The 25,225-nt window shown below is 40.5% G+C and overlaps 2 protein-coding genes and 1 long non-coding RNA gene across 4 annotated transcripts in view; all 3 read left to right on the forward strand.

Annotated features, from left to right (window-relative positions):
- mks1 (MKS transition zone complex subunit 1) overlaps positions 1-25,225 on the forward strand; it is a 120,962-nt gene that overhangs the window by 79,601 nt on the left and 16,136 nt on the right. The window lies entirely within an intron of this gene.
- Positions 8,078-10,122, forward strand: LOC149979178 (uncharacterized). Of its 2 annotated transcripts, XR_016485073.1 has the most exons (4): positions 8,078-8,203; positions 8,333-8,525; positions 9,105-9,167; positions 9,995-10,122. It is a non-coding gene; the product is annotated as an uncharacterized LOC149979178 (long non-coding RNA). The 2 variants fall into 2 exon arrangements; XR_016485074.1 differs by lacking the exon at positions 9,105-9,167 and having other exon boundaries at positions 9,995-10,121.
- On the forward strand, positions 12,029-23,836 carry LOC149979179 (uncharacterized). The gene is made up of 3 exons (XM_090192476.1): positions 12,029-22,692; positions 22,783-22,906; positions 23,092-23,836. Exons 2-3 carry the CDS (start codon positions 22,859-22,861, stop codon positions 23,413-23,415), a joined length of 372 nt encoding a protein of 123 aa, XP_090048602.1. The 5' UTR covers positions 12,029-22,692; positions 22,783-22,858; the 3' UTR covers positions 23,416-23,836.

Genomic DNA, 25,225 nt, shown 5'->3' on the forward strand with positions numbered 1-25,225 from the left:
GCAAAATGATCAGTTTCTCTGGGTTTACTATTTATAGGTATGCGTTTGGGTAAAATGTACATTTTTGTTTTATTCTATAAACTACTGACATTTCTCCCAAATTCAAATATTGTCATTTAGAGCATTTATTTGCAGAAAATTACAACTGATCAAAATAACAAAAACAGATGCGGTGTTGTCAGACCTCAAATAATACTAATATTTTAACTTAGGAAGAGTTCTAGAATCATTATTTGGTGGAATAACCCTGATTTTCAATCACAGCTTTCATGCGTCTTGGCCACTAGTCTTTTACGTTGGTGTTGGGTGACTTTATGCCATCCTGGCTCAAATTCAAGCAGCTTGGCTTTGTTTGATGGCTTGTGACCATCCATCTTCCTCTTGATCACATTTCAGAAGTTTTCAATGGGATTCAGGTCTGGAGACTGGGCTGGACATGACAGGGTCTTGATCTGGTGGTCCTCCATCCACACCTTGATTGACTTGACTGTGTGGCATGGAGCATTGTCCTACTGGAAAAACCAATCCTCAGAGTTGGTGAACATTGTCAGAGTAGAAGGAAGCAAGTTTCCGTCCAGGACAACCCTGTACGTGGCTTGATTCATGCGTCCTTCACAAAGATAAATCTGCCCGATTCCATCCGACATTTGCTTTGGTTTAGCAAGCTATCTACCCTGTCTTAGCTAAAGTGTTGTGCAATATTGGAGGACAGGTGTCGTAACTGACATTTTTGTATTGTGCTTGATTATCCACTGGTATTAGTTTGACATATGTACTGAGCATCAAAAATCAGTTTTGAAAGATGTGGTGGAAGAATTTGGGGTGAGCTGTTGTAACTTCTCAAGGGATATATTCCGTGTTGGACTGTGATGTTATGCGATTCATAGACTACTGGTATGTCTGCGTCCTACCACAAGGCCATTGTGTTCCGGAACTATTGATTTATAGAAAAAACTGTTGTGTGAATACAATATGATTGTATTATCACCTCCCACTATATAAGGGACATGTAACCATTTCATCCTTGCTGTGAAATTAGAGGTGGCTCTCCTCTGCAGCTGCTTGTATTAAATATGTTTATTACATTGTTAAATATAGGATTATCACCACAGCAAGCAAAGTACTTGGAGTCAAACAGACAGGCCTGGATGAGATCTTTTAGGTCAGGGCCCTCCGCAAGTCTCACAAAATCATTTTAGACCCAAGCCACCCCTTGTACCCAGACTTTGAACCACTCCCCACTGGGCACAGGTATAGGGCACCTCTCAGCAAGAAAAACAGAACTAGACAATCATTTGTGCCAGGTGTGATATCCCTCCTAAATAGCTCGGGCTGATGTGCCTATCGAATCAGTAAGGCCAGCAGGCTAGTCATTTTTTAAAATGTTTTATTGCTATGTAACTGTTATGAAAGTTGTATTGTTAATTTTGTTTTGTATTAAAACGCCACTTTAAACGTGTACATGACACTGCAACATCATTTCCCCATGGGGACAATAAAGTCAGTAAGTAAACCCTGCCTTAATCTTTGAATAGAATTTTCCACAACTGTGGTTCAGAGGTTCAAGAGTTTTACTCCTGAGTTGAGGCTAACGAGTGGCATTGATCCTGTTATTATCATGTAATTTGTTTTGTTTATTGTCAATACATGTCTCAGGTTATCAAAGGATGCCTTCAGTCTTGGAACTACAGTTTTTGGCGATGGGCATGGTAAGTTAGCAAGGAGGGGCTGAGTGACACAAGCTCATCACATACCCCTTCCACCACAAGACAGTGTTTGGTGCATCTGCCCAGAATCAAGTTGAGGGGTTAGTCCCTGTATCCCTCTCCCTTATGGGTATGGCCACAGTGTACTCACTTATGGTTAAGAGCTTCCTTTTTGGGGTCAGCGTACCCATGTTAGCCCTGCCCTGGCTGTTTCTGCTCATAACATTTTTGGTCCCACACACCGTCTTACTCTGCAACGTCATCATCACAGGGCAGGATCTGTATCCTTACTCCAAATAACTGATGCACTCTGCAGTCGCCAGTTTCCTCCCAACACATTGCTGCGGCTGGCTTCTGTGTGAAGAAGCAGTGTGGCTTGGCAGGGTTGTGTTTCGGAGGACGCATGGCTCTCGACCATTGCCTTTTCCAAGTCCGTAGGGGAGTTGCAGCGATGGGACAAGACTAACTACCGATTGGATATCACGAAAAATGTATAAAAGTACCAAAACATTTTTAGAATAATTGGTCGTTGTGCACAGTAAAGAGAAGCCATAAATTACTACCTAGGCTAAGTATAGCGAATTAATGATTATTATTTCTTTACTAATGCATGTTTTCCAGTTACACTGTTTATATACAAATAGCTATTTTGCATAAACAACTGGATCAAGTGGTAAAAGTCATGTAACAGGTCATGATGGAACACGTTATTCAATATCAGTAATGCAAGAGAAAAAGTTCAGTCACACATGAAAACATGAACCCTGCCATATCACTACAATAGTTTAGGGGTTTCTCTATTAAAATACTATTAATATATACTACTAATAATATTAAAATATCATCTATTTCATACAGTTAATGTTCAGCAGAACCTCAAGTTGAAGTAAATATTTTGTATTGGACCACCAACCATCAGCATAGAAAGACACCGAGATAAAATACTTACTGAGTGGCCACTTACTGAGTGGCATAGTAGTAGGTGCCAGGTGCATCGGGTTCATTGTGTCAAGAACTGCAACGCTACTGGGTTTTTAACGCTCAACAGTTTCCCGTGTGTATCAAGAATGGTCCACCACCCAAAGGACATCCAGACAACTTGACTACTGTGGGAAGCATTGGAGACAACATGGGCCAGCATCTCTGTGGAACGCTTTCAACACCTTGAGTCCATACCTGACGAATTGAGTCTGTTCTTAACATTGGGGAGGTGTTCCTAATGTTTTGTATACTACACACCAGAGGTAGTGATTATCAGAACACATATAAATTACAGTTAATTTTTTTTTATTTTTATTTAACCTTTATTTAACCAGGCAAGTCAGTTAAGAACAAATTCTTATTTTCAATGACGGCCTGGGAACAGTGGGTTACTGAGCCTGTTCAGGGGCAGAACGACAGATTTGTACCTTGTCAGCTCGGGGGTTTGAACTCGCAACCTTCCGGTTACTAGTCCAACACTCTAACCCTGCCGCCCCATTAATAGATGTATTCATGTTGTACTGAAAGTGGACATACAACCAACACATATTGCATTGCCTATATGCTGTGGTAGTGTCCATTTAAACGTAACTAGTTGGCACTAAGCCTTAAAGTTAGAGAGCGTGAGAAAAAAAAACACCTGGACACTTTTACATTTGACCACCACTTAATCTAAGACCTATTATTTAATGAACTGATGAAGAACAAGGCTCAATTACTAAATAGTTACTGCAATTTAAATGTATGAATTTAACAATACATGGTACAATATGAATGTGCTACAAGTATGGATATTTTACTCTAATCTTACTCTTCTCTCTGTATTTACACAACCTTCCTAAGGTATCTGAATAGACAGCCATGTTAGAGACTTATGGCCTCTGTTCTATGATTACACCATACATTCTCTTACTTCCATCACTCATCACACAAACTGACATTCCAGCTGAAGCTGGAGAACCCTTCTCCATCTGGTTTCCTAAACATAAGACTTGGAAAACAAAGGACAAAACATAACAGTATTGACAATGTTATACGTTATGCATGACTGTATTCATGAATACTGAAATCTGAGACCATGACAATTCCCACTCTCTCTTCACCTGACTCTATGCCTCCAGGATACTTTTCTGCTGGACTCCACAAAAATGGAGGCCCTAATTGGCTTCCTCGTGCTTTCATCCAGTCTTCCCCTTTCGGCCGCAGGTTCTGAGAGGTGTTCCCAAACCATGTCATTTTTTACTTAGTTCCCCATCTGCTCTGTTTCAACTGATAAACATGTGCATAACCTTAATCAACATTATTCCTTCTTAAAGTAATTCAACACGGAATGGGCTTCCACATTGAGCCTTCAACATGTGGTTTAGAGTACAACTACCCTAACATATATCCTTATTCACATGATACATTATCAAATAAAACAAATAACCCCCAAACTCAACCCAGTATGTCTACATTAGAATCTAGTCTCTCTCTCTCTCTTTTGTTTTGTTTCACATCCTCTGTCATGGTGTTTTCAAGCTCACCCATTATTCAGCTGGACCTTACTTCTTGTGAAACTTATGCACCCATCATAGAGAGACATGACAATCTTTACCACTGCAGGTGCTGTAAGAAGTATATCCCCAGCCCGGTGTATCTTGATGTACACTCAGTTTCCAGAATTCAGCCCATGCCCTTCCATCTGGCGTCTTTTCCTGGGAACATACATACTAACTCATGGGTTATTTCCTGACAACAGACTTTCTTCTTAGAGCAAGATCACTAAATCTTAATTTTTAAATAACAGCCCTATGTAAACATTCTGTCTTAAATACCTGGCCTCTTGCCACAAAAATATTCATAATGATAGCCAAATTATGGTCCCTACCGTAACTGCTGCAAGAATAACATGTAATCAGTCAAGTGTCTTCCAGTTGAAAGAATATCCAATCCTAACAAAACTAAATCCTAAGCTTCTTAAACTTTTGCTCTAGTGTTCAAAATGCCACTACTTATTATTTTTACCATAATCTAGGTATGTGTAATGTTCTATTTACTTTTAGAATTGTGCCTATATTTTTACAAGACCAACTGTCTTTCCTTTTCTGTGAATGATCTTGTCTATTAATATACATTGTTTCTAGAAATAACACCCCTCCGCTACCATAACCTTCATGTATGAGCCCCCAATGTAGTTACAGTTTTTCTAACCCATAACACATAAGTCACTACTCCTAATTTCCTTCCATAGTTTGATACATACTTAAACATTCTCAAATCATTTTTAGTCAATTTATATCAGTCCCTCCTCAGGAAAAATATACACTCTTATTTTCCTCAAAACAAAAATACATTGACCAAACAAGAAAAATGGTAAAGTAAATTATAATAACTGCATATTTGCAATAAATTACCACTATTTGTAATGTCTTCTTCATCCTTGGGTGTTATCACACAACAGACTATACTTTTTATTCAATTACTTATGTCATTCCAATGTATTACTCCAATTACAATGGTATTGTAAAATAAAAGAAACAAAAAACTTTAATCTAATATTCTGCAAGTTCTGTCAATCAACCTGTCTCAGGATTAGTTTCCAGAGCTTCCCTAGGCCTAGTAAATTTAAACAGTCCTATATTCAAAACATAACTAAATGTTGTTTATAAATTATCCAATCCAATATTCAGGATAACAGTCCTTAGTGTTTACTTTAACTCAAATTTGACCTACTCAATTCAATACATCTCCCTTTAATAATTAACATTATACTAAAAACTTTTAGTACCAGTAATATCTATATTTACCATGCACCCTTTTACCTCTGTTTTTCTGTCATGAGTGGCCTGGTAATAAAAGGTCATTATCCCAATCCCCTTTAGTCTTTCTTCTCCCAGTACATATCATTCCAGATACAGTTCACAGGTCATCAGACACAGTTGTCCCACACTATTCAGCCAGTAGGGTGGGTTTGAGTTTCACACCCACTTGGTGTTATGATAGTCTCTCCCAAGCATTAATGCATTCTGACATTACATTTCCATGATAACTCCCTTATTCTACTGGCGATCTCTCAGATGAGTTACAGATTATGTAGTTATCATCATAACCCTTGCATAAACCCCCACTCCAATAACCTATTTGGAGTAACTGTTATCCCTTGTTTACATATATTTCCATTTTATATGTAGAATGAACAAAGCACATTTTGTATTTACCCAAAGACCATAACCCCAGGGAACTGATATGTTCTCCTATAACCCCATGTTAAATAAAAATAAACCTATTTGAATAACTAGTCAATTCAAGATTACAACTCTTCATCTTCTGTGATTCTACACTTTGAATAGAAACTGGTGTTTCTCAATCATTTTATAATTAAATCCCACTTGTTCTAGTGAAGTTGATCAGTCTTCAATGGAAATTCTTAGGGTTCAGGGCATTTGACACCATTAAAATGTTTTCACTCCCTTTTCTTTAGAAACAACTTAAATACATTTTCAAAAACACTTCCATCCTTCTGCATACCCAATCTGAAACTGAACTGAAAAACCCTCCCAAGGGAAATCCACTATCTCCTATAGGCCAAAAACACTTCCATCCTTCTGCATACCCAATCTGAAACTGAACTGAAAAACCCTTCCAAAGGAAACCCACTATCGCATATAGGCCAAGAATACACATGAGCTGGCCTCACTTATCCGGAACTCCAGTTATAGCCTTAACCAGATACTAAGATTTTGTGTGGCCAAAATATCTCTAACTGCTTTCCTCAGTACTACAGTTTCCAATGACATTTTGACCAGAGAAATTTTGACCTTCTGGTAAATATTTTGAAGCGGTATCGCAGGACTTCTATAACTACTTATTTTATTCAAACCTTATAAGCAGGTAGCTGTAGCCCTGCGCCCAAACCCAGCTCCAACATGCCGAATAACACACCCGACACCAGCGAAGTTCACAGCCCCCACCTACTTACTCACTAGACACGCATGCACATTCATTATACAATTTCCAAGCTTACACACATGCATGCAAATTCATTGAATTTCAAAAAGTTATTTCGTTTCTATAGTTTTTAGGAAATTTGAGAGAGAGAGACCTACTTGACGCTCCTCTTGCTGAGGCAGGATCTCTGAAGCGATCTACGCAAACATTTCACTGTTGTCTTACCTTAGCTGGGTGGCCACCCTTGTTTGCCCAGATCGTCCAAAGATCCCGCTGCCAGCCAAGAACGTTATTCAGTCCCTAATTCTCCTGGCAAGCTCGCCAAGTCTGTAGTGGCAAATCGGTTCAAATATGACACAACCAAGAACTTTGTGAAAATCAATATAGACTTTTAATACAACAGTATCATAAGCCGGAGCGGTCCGCGGAACACACACACTTTTTCAGAGCCCTCGCTCTGAGTTATACACCTACCATATAAGTCCCTCCCATATGCAAATTAAGTTACATCCCAATCCGTGCTTCCTGCTTGTTCAGCCCAATAACGCCCCCATCTGCTTTCCATTAGATCCTAATGGTGACAAGACCCTTGCTTTGACCCTTCACTCAGCTTAATGCGTTCTCCTGTTTGTGTGTTATCTAGGGTCAGCAGACTATGTGTCTCTTCTGTTTTTAGCATGCTCAGCTATACTAAAAATACTATACATTCCCCTTTCCTGTGGCCTGTGTTCATACCCTGTAATTAACTCCATGTGTCCCTTTTGGTGTCTTTCATCTCCTTTAGCTTTAGGGTGCCTAGCTGTTCTGGTCGCCTTCTCTTCATATGGTTGTCTAAGATCAAACAGACTTGTCTCCTGTGTTGTGATTGATGTCTGTGATCCATCAATTGGTCCTTTGGCTGACCCCCTCCTTAGACAACCTCTGACCTTTGTATGTCCAGCTGCCCTAGGTGTTGCCCTCTCCCATGGCCCCACTCTGGCTTCCTGTCCTATACAATAGACAATGTACCTTACCAGAATGGCAAATGCATCCCTCTTTTATATAGGACAGTATATTTATCCATATATGTACCTAATTTCTCCCACAGTCTCTCACGTGTACACACATCTTTGATGGCTTCACAGGCACTATCCCACTTCTGATACCAATGTAACAAACTTGGGGGTAGCTCCAACTGGGCCTCGAACCCCGGTCCAGCGACTAGCAACCTTATTCATTACACCAAGAGATCAGAAGGTGGTAAGTGTTGGGTTAAGCTGGCTACAATATATATGTATATAGGGTAATGTGTGATCTGGGTGAGGCAGCATTGCCACTAGTGCTCCCAACACAGCAAAACACAATCTTTACCTTCTTAACCTTAACTAACCTAAAGTCAAATACATTTAGACAAACCACCATGTGAGCAGCAAGTTTAGGGTTAATGGAGTGAAGTGGGCAATGGGTAGGACCACCAGTATGAACTATATGTCTATACATGGATGGATGCTCTTCATCAACACCATCTTTTCTGTGAAACTAGATATCAGCAATCAATCAACAAGACTAATGAAATGGGGCAAATGAAGACATTAGAACTGCTAAAGGTAATATATTATTTTCTGAAACCAATTTCTTACTGGTATATTTTGAACATGATCTGTCAATCCTGAGATCGACGCTCTCTCTCCTCCCCTTCTCCCCAACTCTCTTTCTTTGCATGTGCTGGGGCGAAGTTTCCCCTAGATACAGATCTAGGATCAGCTTCCCCTCCCCAAACCTAACAAGGACCATTCGCGGGGGGAATTCAAATCTGATCCAAAGCCAGGGTCTATTTGGGGAACTTGTCCCCTCCCCCACAACACGACAGGTGGATGCGGCTTCCTCAGTTCACCATGCTCATAAAGAAAACAGCAGTGTATTTCAGCTGTAAGTATTTTTAAGTTACTAGTGATATTATTTCAAATAAATTTACCTAGCTTCGTTATTATTCAACAATAACTCGGCCAATGTAGCTGTAGCGGGCTACATTTCGTCGATGCATGGAAAAGTATTAGCTCTGTTGTAGCATTTTGTTAGCTAGCTAGCGAGCCATTTTTCCTGGCTATACTGATAGGTTAATTAGCCAGCTAGCTGCTAAAGGTTGCTGGAGTAGACATTTCGGAATGGATTATTATTGCATTGCTTATCTTTGCTATGATGTCTTAGATGTTCTCATATGGAAGAATGTTGTGCATAATGTTAAATAACTCCATAGGAGTAATGTTAAACTAGCTACTGGTAGCTACCTACATTGTAATGCAAATGTGGTCCTAGCTCGGTTGCTTTCCTGTGGCATGCCGAGTTATTTGCACAAGTCACAATGTGAGACATTTTGTTTAGAGGTGATTGTATTTTGAAATGGCAGCTAGGGATAGGCATTTGGAATATTTCACTATTCAAATATGGATATCCGGATGGTCCAATTATATTTCTATTTTTTGTGAAAACATGTTTTATTTGCTGCAGGACTGGCAGAGACGGTGCTAGAAGGGAAGGTTTGATTTGGAGAGACAGTTGTTGCTGTCATAGGTAATCTGTCATACTATACATTTATTAATTCATTATTTTAAAATTGTAATCTAAAAGCAGGAATCTCTCGTGCCAAGGTATGTAGCCAACCGTCAACCACCCCCTCATTTCCTGCATTTTAAAGTTGCAAAATCCATTTTTGAACCTGCAATTGAACGATATATACCCATTGATTCTTGAAGAATATAACTTATAAATGCCTCATGAGCTTAGTTCAACAGTTGTACCCCATCAGAACTCAGCATATAAGCTTGTTTTACTTCAATGTACATGTAAACAAACACTCCATAGCCTCAAAACATGGTTAAACATGGATCAATACACTAATGGGAGGGAAATGTAGCCTCAAAATGAGCTGTTATTGGCAGAGAGATTTCGAACTCTTTGTTATTGGTCTATTTACTTAGACCACCTGGTGATGTCACCAAGCAAGCCAAAACTCCACCAATGCAAAACCTGCAGATTTAGAATGTCTTATGTAGATTGTATTTTCAATCAGCAACTATCAGGAAGTTACACTGATAACATTTATTCATAGTTTCATCAGCTGTTGTACAAATATGATACAAAACACCAGCTGAGTGACACCGGCTGCATCTGTGAGTATGAACCTGACAGCGAAAGCTCGAGTGACAGGTGTTCAGAACTCACACAGCCTGGTAATTCTGTGACGGTAGACACCGGCTGCTTTCGTAAGCAAGGGAACATCCGCAGTCTACCGTCAAACTTACCAGGCTGAGTGAGTTCTGAACAAAAATGTAATGTCGTTGCTTGCTAATATGTGGATTTGTTGTTACTCTTATGTTCCATCCTTTTGTGTTTTTCAGGCAAGCCTGAGAAAGAACTGAGAAAACGTAATAAAGAGTCAAGACAGACACCAGAAAGAGGCCCAAGAAGACTTGGATGCAGGAACAGAGGACAGCGAGGGATGTTCAGAACTCACTTAGTCCGGTAAGTTGGTGAGGGTACACTTCGAGACTGCTTACCTGACACGGAGGAAGTCTTTTCTTTTTATCTCCTCTCCCTTACCTTCCCTATGCCCCCCTCCCCTATTGTGTTGGACCGTCATGTGTTTTAATCTTTTCTTTGTTTGCGATTAGGTTTGGAGAATGACTTCTCAACCCAAGACTAAGAGCAGCTGTGAGAAAGCATCAGTTTGGAAGCATTTGGGAAAATGTAAAGTGCTAAAGAAGGTTCCTGGCAAAGAGGATTGACTGTTATGGGTCAGAGCCAGCTCTCACAAACAGAACATGGAAAGACATGAAAACCTGGTGCACAACAAAATGCAAACAGAAAAGGCTCTCCGCAGCCGGTAAAAGGCTAGCATGCCACGAAGATGAAGTTCACACAGGTGAATGGGAGAGTTGTTTCCTCCGACACATTGGTGTGGCTGGCTTCCGGGTTAAGCGGGCATTGTGTCAGGAAGCAGTGCAGCTTGTCAGGGTCGTGTTTCGTGGAGGACGCATGGCTCTCTACCTTCGCCTCTCCCGAGTCCGTAGGGAGTTGCAGCAATGAGACAAGACTGTAACTACCAATATGATACCATGAAAATTGGGGAGATAAAGGGGTTAAAAGAAAAAAAAATACAAAAAAATATAATATTATGGTCAGCCTTTACTTAATAGGCACTTATTGTAGTCATATTTTAATTGAATCTCTTGAGATGGGAAACAGTTTTCTATTTTCGTTTTTATTCATTTGAATATGGTCTTTATAACAGAAGATACAATTAGGTGAACTTTTAGTTATGAATATAAACTGGCAATATTCTAGTGGCCAATCTTCGTTGCAATAGGCCCATGAAATAATATCAGCTTTTATGATGCTGGTAAAGATAGTACCTTTACAGACGGCCCCTAACTGCGCAGTGTAACCTATAGGTTATACACTGAGTGTACAAAATAATAAGGACACCTTCCTAATATCTAGTTATCCCCCCACCCCCTTTTGTCCTCAGAACAGCCTCAATTTATCGGGGTATGGATTCTACAAGGTGTTAAATGCGTTCCACAGGGATGCAGGCCCATGTTGAAGCCAATGCTTCCCACAGTTGCCAAGTTGGCTGGATGTCCTTTGGTTGGTGGAACAGAACATGAGCGTGAAAAACCCATCAGTGTTGCAGTTCTTGACACAAACCGGTGTGCCTGGCACCTACGACCATACTCCGTTCAAAGACACTTAAATCTTTTGTCTTGCCTGTTCACCCTCTGAATGGCACACATACACTATCCATGTCTCAATTGTCTCCAGGCTTAAAAATCATTCTTTAACCTGTCCTGTCCCCTTCATCTACAAGTGACATCAATAAGGGATCATAGCTTTCACTTGGATTCACCTGGTCAGTCTGTCATGGAAATAGCAGGTGTCCTTAATGTTTTGTACACTTAGTGTAAATTGCACAATAATTATACATTTATGGATTTGGTTATGTAGCCTATTGTTGTCACTTTATTGAACCTGCCTGCAACCCACCCGCCTGGGGACTGTGGGTTGTGAGACAATCCCCGCATCACTAGCTTGCATGTTCTGCAGCCTTTTAAGGATAGGGAGAGGATGACTGGGATGCAGTTTGGCATTTATTGTCATGAATCTTGCCCTTGCGGCAGTTCTGCAAAGTGGTCACAAGCTGGCACAGGCATAAAGTAATATATGATTTTAAACCTAACCTTAACCACACTGCTAATCCTTACCTTAAATTAAGTCCATAAAACACAATTATTTTCCACAAATATTTACAATATAGCCGATTTTGGCTTTGCATCTGCCATATCTTGAGAAATTTCTGCCTCCAGGGCAATATTCATGACAAACGTCAAGCTACGACTGGGAGAGGGAATGTAAAATCGATAACGAAAGTTTTGACAATTAACATACGTTTTATTATGAAAAGTACAATATATCCATGTACACATCAGATAGATGCTCTTTCTCTGCTACCTCATTCTATTTCTCTAATTCTCTGGTCTAGTATTCCCGGGTTATGTTTCAATTCTCCCTCCTCTATTTCCTCACATCTTCCTCAGACTTCTTTTCCTCCTCCTTACTTTCTCCAAAATGTTCCATCTGTTGTATCTTACTGGCCTTCTCTTGCTTCACTACTTTTTTGGCTTTTCCCTTTGTCTTTTTGACCTTCCCTTCCTGAATTCTTTGGACAAGGAGATTAAGTCATGTAAGTTTATGGGTTCTCTTCTCTTGATCTGCAAAATCTAGAGCTGTGCGATACTGTAGAAGGACATGTGGCCAATATATCCTTCTTGTATTTCCTCCCACCTGTGGGGCCACTACTGCCATTTCCTGGAGCCGCTTCCTGCCGGTCTGGCTCAGGTTGGTGATGGGGGCCAGGTGAGGCATGTGGCGTTATTGGAAGTTCTCTGTAGCGGACGGAGTGATAATGACAGAGCTGAGAGGAGTCCGGGGCCTTGGGACATTCTCTGGGGAGGGAGGGGCCACAGCAGAGGGAAGGGCCTGTAGGGCTTCAGCCAGGGTCCAGGGTGCTGAGGTCACAAGAGCAGAGAGGCTAGTCTTGCCAGACACAGGACCAGAGACCTTCCCTGGGCTTTGTAGGACCAGAAAGTAAAGGAAAATATCAGGAAAAGGCTATGTTAAAAACAAACTACTCTATACACATTGCAGATACATGACTACACTCAATAAGTTGGAGTAACTTACAAAGCTCTGGACATTGTTCTTTTTTTATGACTTGAGGAGCCTGTTCTCGGCTATACTGGTCTGCATTTCTGCCATGCTGTCTATAATTTCAGCCATCTCTACAGTGCATTTCTTGAATGCCACTTTCAACCTCCAAGTCATTCAGCCAACTGTCCAGGTCTACTGCCTTAAGATCACCTTCACTGCAGTTTCTCTTCATCACTTGGATCAGTGCCCTCACCTGCTCGCCCATCCTCTTGACCTCCCTAGCCACGTCTTCATCCCTCAGTCTCTCCTTCCTCCTCCCCATTCACTTCACAATCCATCCTCTACAGCATCCCTCATTCTTCTTCTGCCTCTTGGTTGATGTGCTGACCGTCATTGTGCGTCTTCAGACCTTCCTCCAGGTTGAGTTCTATTGAGGTCAGGTTCTCTTTGATCCTCCTCAGACTCTCCTCGTTGGTGTTGGTCCACTGTGTCTTCTTGTCCAGCTGCTGCCTGCAGGGCCGGACAGTGGGGACCACCTCCATCTGGTGTGACACATTATTCAGGGCACTCAAAAAGGCAGGGAGGAGGATGTTGGGCTTGGCCACAATAATCTCAACAGATATAGGGTCAAACCACTGAGATGTGACACGCACACACACAAATTTAAAAGATGCCTACCAGTCGATGGTCCTTCGGTGGTCCTTGTGGTTCCTTTGGAGGCTCTGGACTGTCCTCAGTAGAGGCGTCATTGCCATCATCAAGCTGTGTGTCAGAGAGCTAGCTGGTCATAGTCCATTCTCCACATTCAGTGAAAGAGTTACTCAAAAATGTGTGGGGAAGAGGAGATAGACAGGTCATCATCCTCGTCCATTTCCCTCACTTCAAACTTGTCACTTTTCCATCCTCAACTTTCAGCGGTGGTGTCCTCTTTTCATGATCCTCATCATCACACTGTGTATCAGAGTCAACATGTCAGAGACCATCCTCCTCACAGTGATGTCACTCAACAGACATGTACGGTAGGGTATAACTCTACCTCGATTCACAGTCAGTGAAGGAGTAGATGGAAAAGTCATCAGAAATGGAGGATGAGATCACGTCATGATATTTTCTCTCTATCAGCCGAGTCACCCTTCCAGACTGAGGAGACAGAGAAAGGCATGTACTCATGGCAGCCATAGAATACACTGGCATTGACCCTCAAGGAAATGTAGAATATGTAGGCAATATAACATGGTTGTACAAGTAGTGAGTAATACATGGGTAACTGAAAATGCAGTTACATGGGTAACTGAAAACTCGCATAACATTAGGGGTGGGGCTAAAGACCTTCCATAGTATAGGATTCTTTAGCATCTCGAATGGATAATTGTCAATTCAACCAAGCCAACAAAAATGGCCATATGAATCAACAGATTGATCTATCTGTTGTGTCTCTATGGGAACAGCAGAGATGACCTGGCTGAGAGGCTCTGGATGGATGTTCTATCCGTCCCTAGATGTCTGGTCCTGCCCACAGCTCACAATGATTGGCTATAAACAGTAAATAATTAATTATACACTGCTTTGCTCATTGCAGAATGTATAACTAACGTGCATATGTTACTGATTTCAGTTCAAAATGACTTATAGGCTTTGTTCTTCTGTACACCTTGCCGGTTGACCACATCACAGAATCAGGGGTGTTTACCCTCATTGGATTCATCCGTCAACACATCACTCAATTTAAAAGGTGGTAATATAACATGAACAGGACAAAACAGCCATGTATTGTATATTTACCACATAAGGGCTGCGTCTTAAAGCTCTTTTGATTCTCTCATTATTACGATCCATTGCTTTCTGGGGGAAACATTTCCATCAATATTGTATGAATATATATAATATATATATGTGTGAGTGTGTGTATATACACAGATCTGGATAACATTAAGAGACCACTGCAAAATGATCAGTTTCTCTGGGTTTACTATTTATAGGTATGCGTTTGGGTAAAATGTACATTTTTGTTTTATTCTATAAACTACTGACATTTCTCCCAAATTCAAATATTGTCATTTAGAGCATTTATTTGCAGAAAATTACAACTGATCAAAATAACAAAAACAGATGCGGTGTTGTCAGACCTCGAATAATACTAATATTTTAACTTAGGAAGAGTTCTAGAATCATTATTTGGTGGAATAACCCTGATTTTCAATCACAGCTTTCATGCGTCTTGGCCACCAGTCTTTTACGTTGGTGTTGGGTGACTTTATGCCATCCTGGCTCAAATTCAAGCAGCTTGGCTTTGTTTGATGGCTTGTGACCATCCATCTTCCTCTTGATCACATTTCAGAAGTTTTCAATGGGATTCAGGTCTGGAGACTGGGCTGGACATGACAGGGTCTTGATCTGGTGGTCCTCCATCCACACCTTGATTGACTTGACTGTGTGGCATGGAGCATTGTCCTACTGGAAAAACCAATCCTCAGAGTTGGTGAACATTGTCAGAGTAGAAGGAAGCAAGTTTCCGTCCAGGACAACCCTGTACGTGGCTTGATTCATGCGTCCTTCACAAAGATAAATCTGCCCGATTCCATCCGATTCCACCAAATTTCACAGTGGGTGCGAGACACTGGCTTGTAGGCCTTTCCAGGTCTCCGTCTAACCATTAGACGACCAGGTGTTGGGCAAAGCTGAAAATTGGACTCATCGGAGAAGATGACCTTACTCCAGTCCTCTACTATGGTCTTTTGAAAACCTCAGCCAGGCACTTCTTTGCTTCTCATTGATGAAGGGCTTTTTTCTAGCTTTGCACAACTTCAGCCCTGCCCCTAGGAGCCTGTTTCAAACCATCCTCACCGTGCACTTCACCTCAGCTGCATTTGCCATTATTTTTGTAGGTTAACTGCTTTGTTCAGGGGCAGAACGACAGATTTTTACCTTGTCAACTCTGGGATTCGATCTTGAAACCTTTTGGTTACTAGTCCAATGCTCTAACCACTAGGCTACTTGCCACCCCAATGAACCGCTGTCTTTGAAATTTTAAGGATGGAAGCATCCTGTATCCCTCTGCCAGTAAAGCCCTTCTTTTCCTCACTCAAAATGTTCCTTTTCAACTCTTCTGGCATGGTTAATAGTTATTTTTTGATTCCAATTACTTTTGAGGTACTACTAGCACTGATTTAAACATCCAGCTGGTCCTATTGCAAGAGGATAGTGATGACCACAGCAGTGGTTTTTATACTTTTCCTCGTTAAATAAGATTTGGTTCAGGTGATCACCTAATCAGTACCCCATTCAGTAGAATCAGGTGTGCCTGTGTTGGAAATCAACAGACACTGGAATGGAATTTCTGCCATACATGTAGAGATGCTGATTACAGAAACATTTGTTAATTCTTTCCAGAGCTCTGAGTGTATGTGGTACCCTGTATACAGGTTGGGAAGGCTGTGCACCAAAAGGCCAAAGGTTACCTGCAACAACCTGAGTGAAGAAAGATTATACAGATTAAATCAAATCTGAACACAGTGTATGTAGGGAATTAATGCTTGGTTACGTCATAATACATCGCAAGAGAAAGGCTTGTTTGGAGCCTAACTAGTGGTATTGTCTTCTCACTGGTTGTAGCTAGCTGATTAACGAAAGTGATGTGCATATTTCCTACTGACTGAGTAATGGTTGTATCGATGGTTGGTTGGATCTTTTTTTTTTTACATAGATAGGCTAACAGGATATCAATAGAAAGGAACCATTCCTTGCCCCACAAAAAAATAATTTTGCACTTTGAGTAACAAGCACTACGGGACCACAATGGAATTCATTGATTTTATTGCGTTGTCCCTGACACGTTTTATTTTATTAAACAGTTTGATTTTTTTTTACTAAACTGTCAAATATATCTATCTCACTTTCTATCTAACTCAAATGGGCTGTTGAGAACTCTGATCATCACATTTCAGGCACAAGCCAGCAGGTGGCAGTGTCTTTAAATGCAGCACTGCCTTAGTGCACTTCATGATCTGAGCATCAAATAACTTTGGTTGTGAACGTGATTAATAAAAATGCGGAAGTCCATTACATTTGCTTTGGTTTAGCAAGCTATCTACCCTGTCTTAGCTAAAGTGTTGCGCAATATTGGAGGACAGGTGTCGTAACTGACATTTTTGTATTGTGCTTGATTATCCACTGGTATTAGTTTGACATATGTACTGAGCATCAAAAATCAGTTTTGAAAGATGTGGTGGAAGAATTTGGGGTGAGCTGTTGTAACTTCTCAAGGGATATATTCCGTGTTGGACTGTGATGTTATGCGATTCATAGACTACTGGTATGTCTGCGTCCTACCACAAGGCCATTGTGTTCCGGAACTATTGATTTATAGAAAAAACTGTTGTGTGAATACAATATGATTGTATTATCACCTCCCACTATATAAGGGACATGTAACCATTTCATCCTTGCTGTGAAATTAGAGGTGGCTCTCCTCTGCAGCTGCTTGTATTAAATATGTTTATTACATTGTTAAATATAGGATTATCACCACAGCAAGCAAAGTACTTGGAGTCAAACAGACAGGCCTGGATGAGATCTTTTAGGTCAGGGCCCTCCGCAAGTCTCACAAAATCATTTTAGACCCAAGCCACCCCTTGTACCCAGACTTTGAACCACTCCCCACTGGGCACAGGTATAGGGCACCTCTCAGCAAGAAAAACAGAACTAGACAATCATTTGTGCCAGGTGTGATATCCCTCCTAAATAGCTCGGGCTGATGTGCCTATCGAATCAGTAAGGCCAGCAGGCTAGTCATTTTTTTAAATGTTTTATTGCTATGTAACTGTTATGAAAGTTGTATTGTTAATTTTGTTTTGTATTAAAACGCCACTTTAAACGTGTACATGACACTGCAACATCATTTCCCCATGGGGACAATAAAGTCAGTAAGTAAACCCTGCCTTAATCTTTGAATAGAATTTTCCACAACTGTGGTTCAGAGGTTCAAGAGTTTTACTCCTGAGTTGAGGCTAACAAGTGGCATTGATCCTGTTATTATCATGTAATTTGTTTTGTTTATTGTCAATACATGTCTCAGGTTATCAAAGGATGCCTTCAGTCTTGGAACTACAGTTTTTGGCGATGGGCATGGTAAGTTAGCAAGGAGGGGCTGAGTGACACAAGCTCATCACATACCCCTTCCACCACAAGACAGTGTTTGGTGCATCTGCCCAGAATCAAGTTGAGGGGTTAATTACTACCTAGGCTAAGTATAGCGAATTAATGATTATTATTTCTTTACTAATGCATGTTTTCCAGTTACACTGTTTATATACAAATAGCTATTTTGCATAAACAACTGGATCAAGTGGTAAAAGTCATGTAACAGGTCATGATGGAACACGTTATTCAATATCAGTAATGCAAGAGAAAAAGTTCAGTCACACATGAAAACATGAACCCTGCCATATCACTACAATAGTTTAGGGGTTTCTCTATTAAAAGAAACTGCTGAACATCACCCTTATATCATCTATTTCATACAGTTAATGTTCAGCAGAACCTCAAGTTGAAGTAAATATTTTGTATTGGACCACCAACCATCAGCATAGAAAGACACCGAGATAAAATACTTACTGAGTGGCATAGTAGTAGGTGCCAGGTGCATCGGGTTCATTGTGTCAAGAACTGCAACGCTACTGGGTTTTTAACGCTCAACAGTTTCCCGTGTGTATCAAGAATGGTCCACCACCCAAAGGACATCCAGACAACTTGACTACTGTGGGAAGCATTGGAGACAACATGGGCCAGCATCTCTGTGGAACGCTTTCAACACCTTGAGTCCATACCTGACGAATTGAGTCTGTTCTTAACATTGGGGAGGTGTTCCTAATGTTTTGTATACTACACACCAGAGGTAGTGATTATCAGAACACATATAAATTACAGTTAATAGATGTATTCATGTTGTACTGAAAGTGGACATACAACCAACACATATTGCATTGCCTATATGCTGTGGTAGTGTCCATTTAAACGTAACTAGTTGGCACTAAGCCTTAAAGTTAGAGAGCGTGAGAAAAAAAAACACCTGGACACTTTTACATTTGACCACCACTTAATCTAAGACCTATTATTTAATGAACTGATGAAGAACAAGGCTCGATTACTAAATAGTTACTGCAATTTAAATGTATGAATTTAACAATACATGGTACAATATGAATGTGCTACAAGTATGGATATTTTACTCTAATCTTACTCTTCTCTCTGTATTTACACAACCTTCCTAAGGTATCTGAATAGACAGCCATGTTGAATTTTGTAAATACATTTACAGACTGCCAATATAGAATGCTTTCAATGCCTTACATTTGAAATGAGTTCATTTACAAGATAAAACACATTGTGGGGATCTTCACAGCATGATACATGTTCTGACGAAATATTTAATTTCATAATCACCTCTGTTTTTGCCGAGTTTCACTTACAATTGTAAATTCGAGTTTGTGAATGTACCATTAGCCCCATAATTAAATTTGCGATGATGATCCGCTTAGCAAAGTCAGCCAAAACTTAAAACCAACATTAATATGGAGAAGTCAACATACAAGTGTAAGTAGAAGCAAATGTAAATAAAAAACTCCTGATCCCCAAAATGGGAGAATTAAACAATATTTATATTTGGTGTGTGGGAATGGTCCGTGGATACTTAAGGGACAGTCATGACGAGTGTGTTTAATTTGGTGCTCATGAAGGACAGAAAACACACATAACTCTATCTCTTAAAGTGTACATTTCCCAGCTGTCAGCTTTACATCTGAATGTTGTATAAGATGAATGAATAAGTATAAGAATACTTTTCAAAAGCTAACAATGAGATTTAGTCTTCTAAATCAGAATTGGTTGTTTTATGGTAATTTATGCACAGTCAGTAGCCACGCCCAGGTGATCACAAACATGATGAGACGGCCGGCCCCTTTTCTACCCAAGTATAAAAGCCCCCGTGACGCAATTCAGACTAGACCACGGTGTAAGCTAAGGTTGTAAATGGTTGAATTTCTAAGACCATACAGCGTGTAGCGTTGGCTACACGACTAGAAATTGTTAAACTCTAAAACATTGCCACAGAAGGAGCAAATCTTATACGAGGCCTCTTCAGTCTGCAGCTGGAAATGTACTTAGCCGAGGACGAAGAATACCGACAAACTCCGAAACACCTAATGTATGCGACAACATGGCCTAATGTATCCACTAGGAACGCAACCAGAGACTTTTCTGTCGATTCCCTCCAGCAGATGGACCTGCGACAACAGAGAGAAACAGCAACATGTTACGTAACCCATGTATGAACTAATTGTGAGTATGTTTTATGTAATTCTGTGATTCATTAAGTTAGTTAGTAAATAAATCATTAAGCCAATTTGTATATTACTGATTCATGATTCTATACTAGGGTTCGTGCAGCTATCCAAGGGTTTGCGACATTCAGTAATGACACTGATGAGGTAATACAATTCATTATTAATAAGCGACTGTTTTGATAAGATATGAAAATAACTGAGGAGTTATATTTGGGAAATTGACACTATAAACACATTTTTTTCTGTGGTGCCCCGACTTCCTCGTTAAAGTTACGTGATTAGTTTTATTGCGTAATTAAATTACACAGAGAATTGATTTGATAATATACAGTTTTCACATTTAATGATAGTCAACAACACGAAAGAATATAACTTTCCCTGACATCACACTTATACATTGTAATTTTCGATTTACCTGACATAGTAGGATGGCTAACATTCGATGTCTGCGAAGGCATTGTCTTCTAGCCAAGATATGAAATGCAATCATAATTGACTGTAGTGCATAAAAGGCACACACAACAGTTCCATGATGACAGAACACAACCGTGGGATGAACAAGTGACACATTTCTGGGCGGTCCATTTAAAATGAAATAATTCTTCCCTTGCCCTGCAAGTGTCAACTCATCAGACGTCATCACTTTTCTGCTCTTTTGCACACCAGTATCTCTACTTGCACATCACAATCTGCTCATCTTTCACTCCAGTGTTAATTTGCTAAATTGTAATTACTTTGCTACTATGGCCTATTTATTGCCTTACCTCCTCACGCCATTATCACGCCATTATCACACACTGTATATAGAATTATAATTTTTTCTATTGTGTTTTTGACTGTACACCACATTCCATGTGTAACTCTGTGTTGTTGTTTGTTTCGCACTGCTTTGCTTTATCTTGGCCAGGTCGCAGTTGTAAATGAGAACTTGTTCTCAACTAGCTTACCTGGTCAAAATAAGGTTAAATACTTTATTTTTTTTAAATTAGAAGTGTCCACTTAATTTGAGGGCTGAGGGGAGAAGGTGTGCATTTTAAGTGTTTGGAATACAGCCCTATTGTGTTGTATTGGGATTGTGCCACAGAGCATTATGGGGGTTCTACGTGGTGAGAAATTTAGTGACGTTGGATAGAGATTTAAAAGTGAAGAGTGATAGTTGAGCATTTTTTTGATATTATTCAATTAAAATTCGTTTTTTTAAATTACAGGAGAGCGAGGAGGTATATTAGAAATAGTTTTCTTGGTTTTAGAACTTTATTTTTGTGTGCAGTTAGCAAGCCAAATTTAAATAAATGACACGAATTCCAGTAGCTAGCTAGCGTTACCAGCGCGAGTGTGCAGTTATCTCCCCCAGAAAGGTAGAATGGCCAACGCTGCCGAAAATGTTGTGGATTTTTTTGGTTGAAAAACCATTTTCATTCTCTGGGGTACACGGAAAAGGTGCGAATTAAAAGCGAGGGTCGACCTCTGCTTGAGATCGGTTTCATGAAGAAGGTGAGGGCGTTCAATACTAACTGGTATCAAAAGTAGAACTGGTTAATAGGAGCCTTTCATCAAGTCGCCTGTACTGCCTGCATACAGCCTAAACGCCCTGTCCATCCGATCAGGGTAAACTAATTGGTAACATGTATTTGTGTCAGTAGAAAATGTGATCAAATTTAGTATATATATTCAATTGGGCTGGCTAGGCTGCCTATACGTTAATTCGAAATGATTAACGGGAATTCATCAATCAACATGATAGTGATGGCAGACAGATGTGAGTAAAAAAAAATGTAAGGCCAACAGTTGCATAGGCCTGCATGATGCAAGCATGCATAAAGCAAGCTCAGCCCTGTTGTCACGTTCTGACCTTAGTTCTTTTGTTATGTCTTTGTTTAGTATGGTCAGGGCGTGAGTTGGGTGGGTTGTCTATGTTTTGGGATTTCTGTATTTGGCCTGGTATGGTTCTCAATCAGAGGAAGCTGTCAATCGTTGTCCCTGATTGAGAACCATACTTAGGTAGCCTGGTTTCACTTTTGAGTTGTGGGTGATTATGGGTTGAGGAAATCCCCCTCTTAATCTAGTCTAAAAACAATTGATATGAACAAATATAAGGTAGCTGCAGTTTGACAGGTCTGCATCCCCCCAGGAGTTAAAAAACAACATTTGACCTGATTAGGAAAAACTGGTCCCATCAGAGCCCATATAAAACGTTTTTACAAGTGATTAATCACTGTGTTACCTTATTCAATCCAGAGCCTCTCAGCCAGGTCACCTCTGCTATTCCCATAGAGACACAACGGATAGATCAATCTGATTCATATGGCCATTTTGGTTGGCTTGGTTGAATTGACAATCATCCATTCAAGATGCTAAAGAATCGTATACTATGGAAGGTCCTTGAGAGTAAATGCCAGTGTATTCTATGGCTGCCATGAGTACATGCCTTTCTCTGTCCTCAGTCTGGAAGAGTGACTCGGCTGATAGAGAGAAAATATCATGACGTGATCTCATCCTCCAGTTCTGATTACTTTTCCATCTACTCCTTCACTGAGTGTGAATCTGAGGTAAAAGAGTTGTACCCTACCGTCCATGTCTTTGTTGAGTGACATCACTGGGAGGAGGATGGTCTCTGACTAGTTGACTCTGATACACAGTGTGACGAGGATCATGAAAGGAGGACACCACCGCTGAAAGTTGAGAATGGAAATGTGACAAAGCTTGATGTGAGGGATGAGGATGATGATCTCTCTCCACTTCTTCAATGAGTCAGACTTCCTGGTAAGTTCTGTATATTAAATATTTTTTATATATATATACATGGGGGATTGGAAATGATGCAGACAATTACTTATTGAGTGTAGTCATGTATCTGCAATGTGTATAGAGTAGTTATAAAGTATTTCTACAGATTGTGTTGAACATAGCACTTTCCTGATATGTTACTTTACTTTCTGGTCCTACAGAGCCCAGGGAAGGTCTCAGGTCCTGTATCTGTCAAGAATGGCCTCTCTCCCTTTGTGACCTCAGCACACCGGACCCTGGCTGAAGCCCTACGGGCCCTGCCCTCTGCTGTAGGCTCTCCCTACCCAGTAAATGTCCCAAGGCCTCGGACTCCTCTCAACCCTGTCATTATCGCTCTGCCCCGAACAGAGAACTTCCCATACCGCCACAGCCCTCGCCTGGCTCCCATCACCAACCTGAGCGAGACCGGCAGGAAGCTGCTCGAGGAAATGGCTGGAGTGGCCCCACAGGTGAGAGGAAATACAAGAAGGGAATATTGGCCGTAAGTCCTTCTATAGTATAGCATAAATCATTTTCTAGTATAGCACAAGAGAGAACCCATAAGTTTACATTACTTTATCTCCTTGTCCAAAATATTCAGGAAGGGAAGGTCAATAAGAAAAAGAAGGGCAAAAAAGAATTGAAGCAAGAGAAGGCCAGTAAGACGCAACAGATGGGAAATGTTGGAGAAAGTAAGGAGGAGGACAAGAAAGAGGAAAAGAATAGTCTGAGGAAGAGGTGAGGAAATAGAGGAGGGAGAAGTGGGACATCACCAGGGAATACTAGATTATAGAAATAGAACGAGGTAGCAGAGAAAGAGCAGCTTCTGATGTGTAAGTGCAAACTTAAGCAATAAGGCACGAGGAGGTGTGATATATGGCCAATATATCACGGCTAAGGGCTGTTCTTAAGCACGACGCAACACGGAGTGCCTGGATACAGCCCTTAGCTTTGCTATATTGGCCATATACCACAAACCCCCGAGGTGCCTTATTGCTATTATTAACTGGTTACCAATGTAATAAGAGCAGTAAAAATACATGTTTTGTCATACGCGTGGTATACGGTATTTTATAAACTGGGTGGTTCGAGCCCTGAATGCTGATTGGCTGACAGCCGTGGTATATCAGACCATATACCACAGGCATGACAAAGTATTTAATTTTACTGCTCTAATTACGTTGTTAACCAGTACATAATAGCAATAAGAAACCTTGGGGGTTTGTGGTATATGGCCAATATACCACGGCTAAGGGCTGTATCCAGGCACTCCGTGTTGTGTTGTGCGTAAGAACAGCCCTTAGTTGTGATATATTTGCCATATACCACACCCCCTCGTGCCTTTTTGCTTAAATATACTACGGCTTTCAGCCAATCAGCATTCAGGGATCGAACCACCCAGTTTATAATACTATTTATTCTCCTGTGGTTTTTGATTGACAGGTTTCTTCAGTGGCTGCTGTCCAAACTGAGATGTTCAAATAAATAATGGCCAACTATTACTTCTACCACACACACAGATTTGAGTATTGGTTATTCCTACAACACACACACAAATGTAATTTCAGAGACCGGAACTATGATTAACAAAATACATATATTGGTCTCATTCTTATATTTTGAGACATGCAGCATTATTTAAATAAAAAATATATATTGATCCCCATACAGCCTATGATAATGAATTGGATTTACATGCTTAGGCTTGGAAATATAGCCAGGAGAAGCAAAGGACAGCACCAACCTTAGGGCATTGTCACTGGTATTGGGGTCTTAGGTCTCCTTTGGCCAAAGTGAAGTTGAGTTGAGGGCCGGCCTCCTTGCAATATCTGGTCTCCCACACAGAGATGGAAATCTACACCTGTTTAGACCTTGGAGGATATGGCTTCAGATGAAAGACAGCAGAGAGATGCAGAATGTAAAAGCTTCAAACACATTGATATGCAAATTCAGGACCATTGTACACTGAAGTGGAGCATGCATCTGGTCTGAAGCATGTCAAAAGAGTAGAAAAGAACTGGGACTGGAGGAATACATCACATTTAAACTAAATTAGCATGTATCTGATTTAGCTACACTCATCTGTACTTGAATGGTGCTGTTTGAAAAGTGCATTTCCAATAAAGCTTTTTAAATTGCAGTTATTTGTGTCAGACAGATTTTTGTCTTAATTAATTACATCAGAGATTCTTAGGGAATATTATTGTACTGATATTATCTTACCTGTTATCAGTGGGGGGGATTTATTCTGCTGCTCTGGTCTGTATCCCACGGTAAGTGGCGGTAGTGAACCAATAAATAGTTGTATTGCTCGCC

Source organism: Oncorhynchus mykiss, chromosome 12 (genome assembly GCF_057628025.1).
Source record: "Oncorhynchus mykiss isolate SJ-2025 chromosome 12, ASM5762802v1, whole genome shotgun sequence".
NCBI classification, from domain to species: Eukaryota; Metazoa; Chordata; class Actinopteri; order Salmoniformes; family Salmonidae; genus Oncorhynchus; species Oncorhynchus mykiss.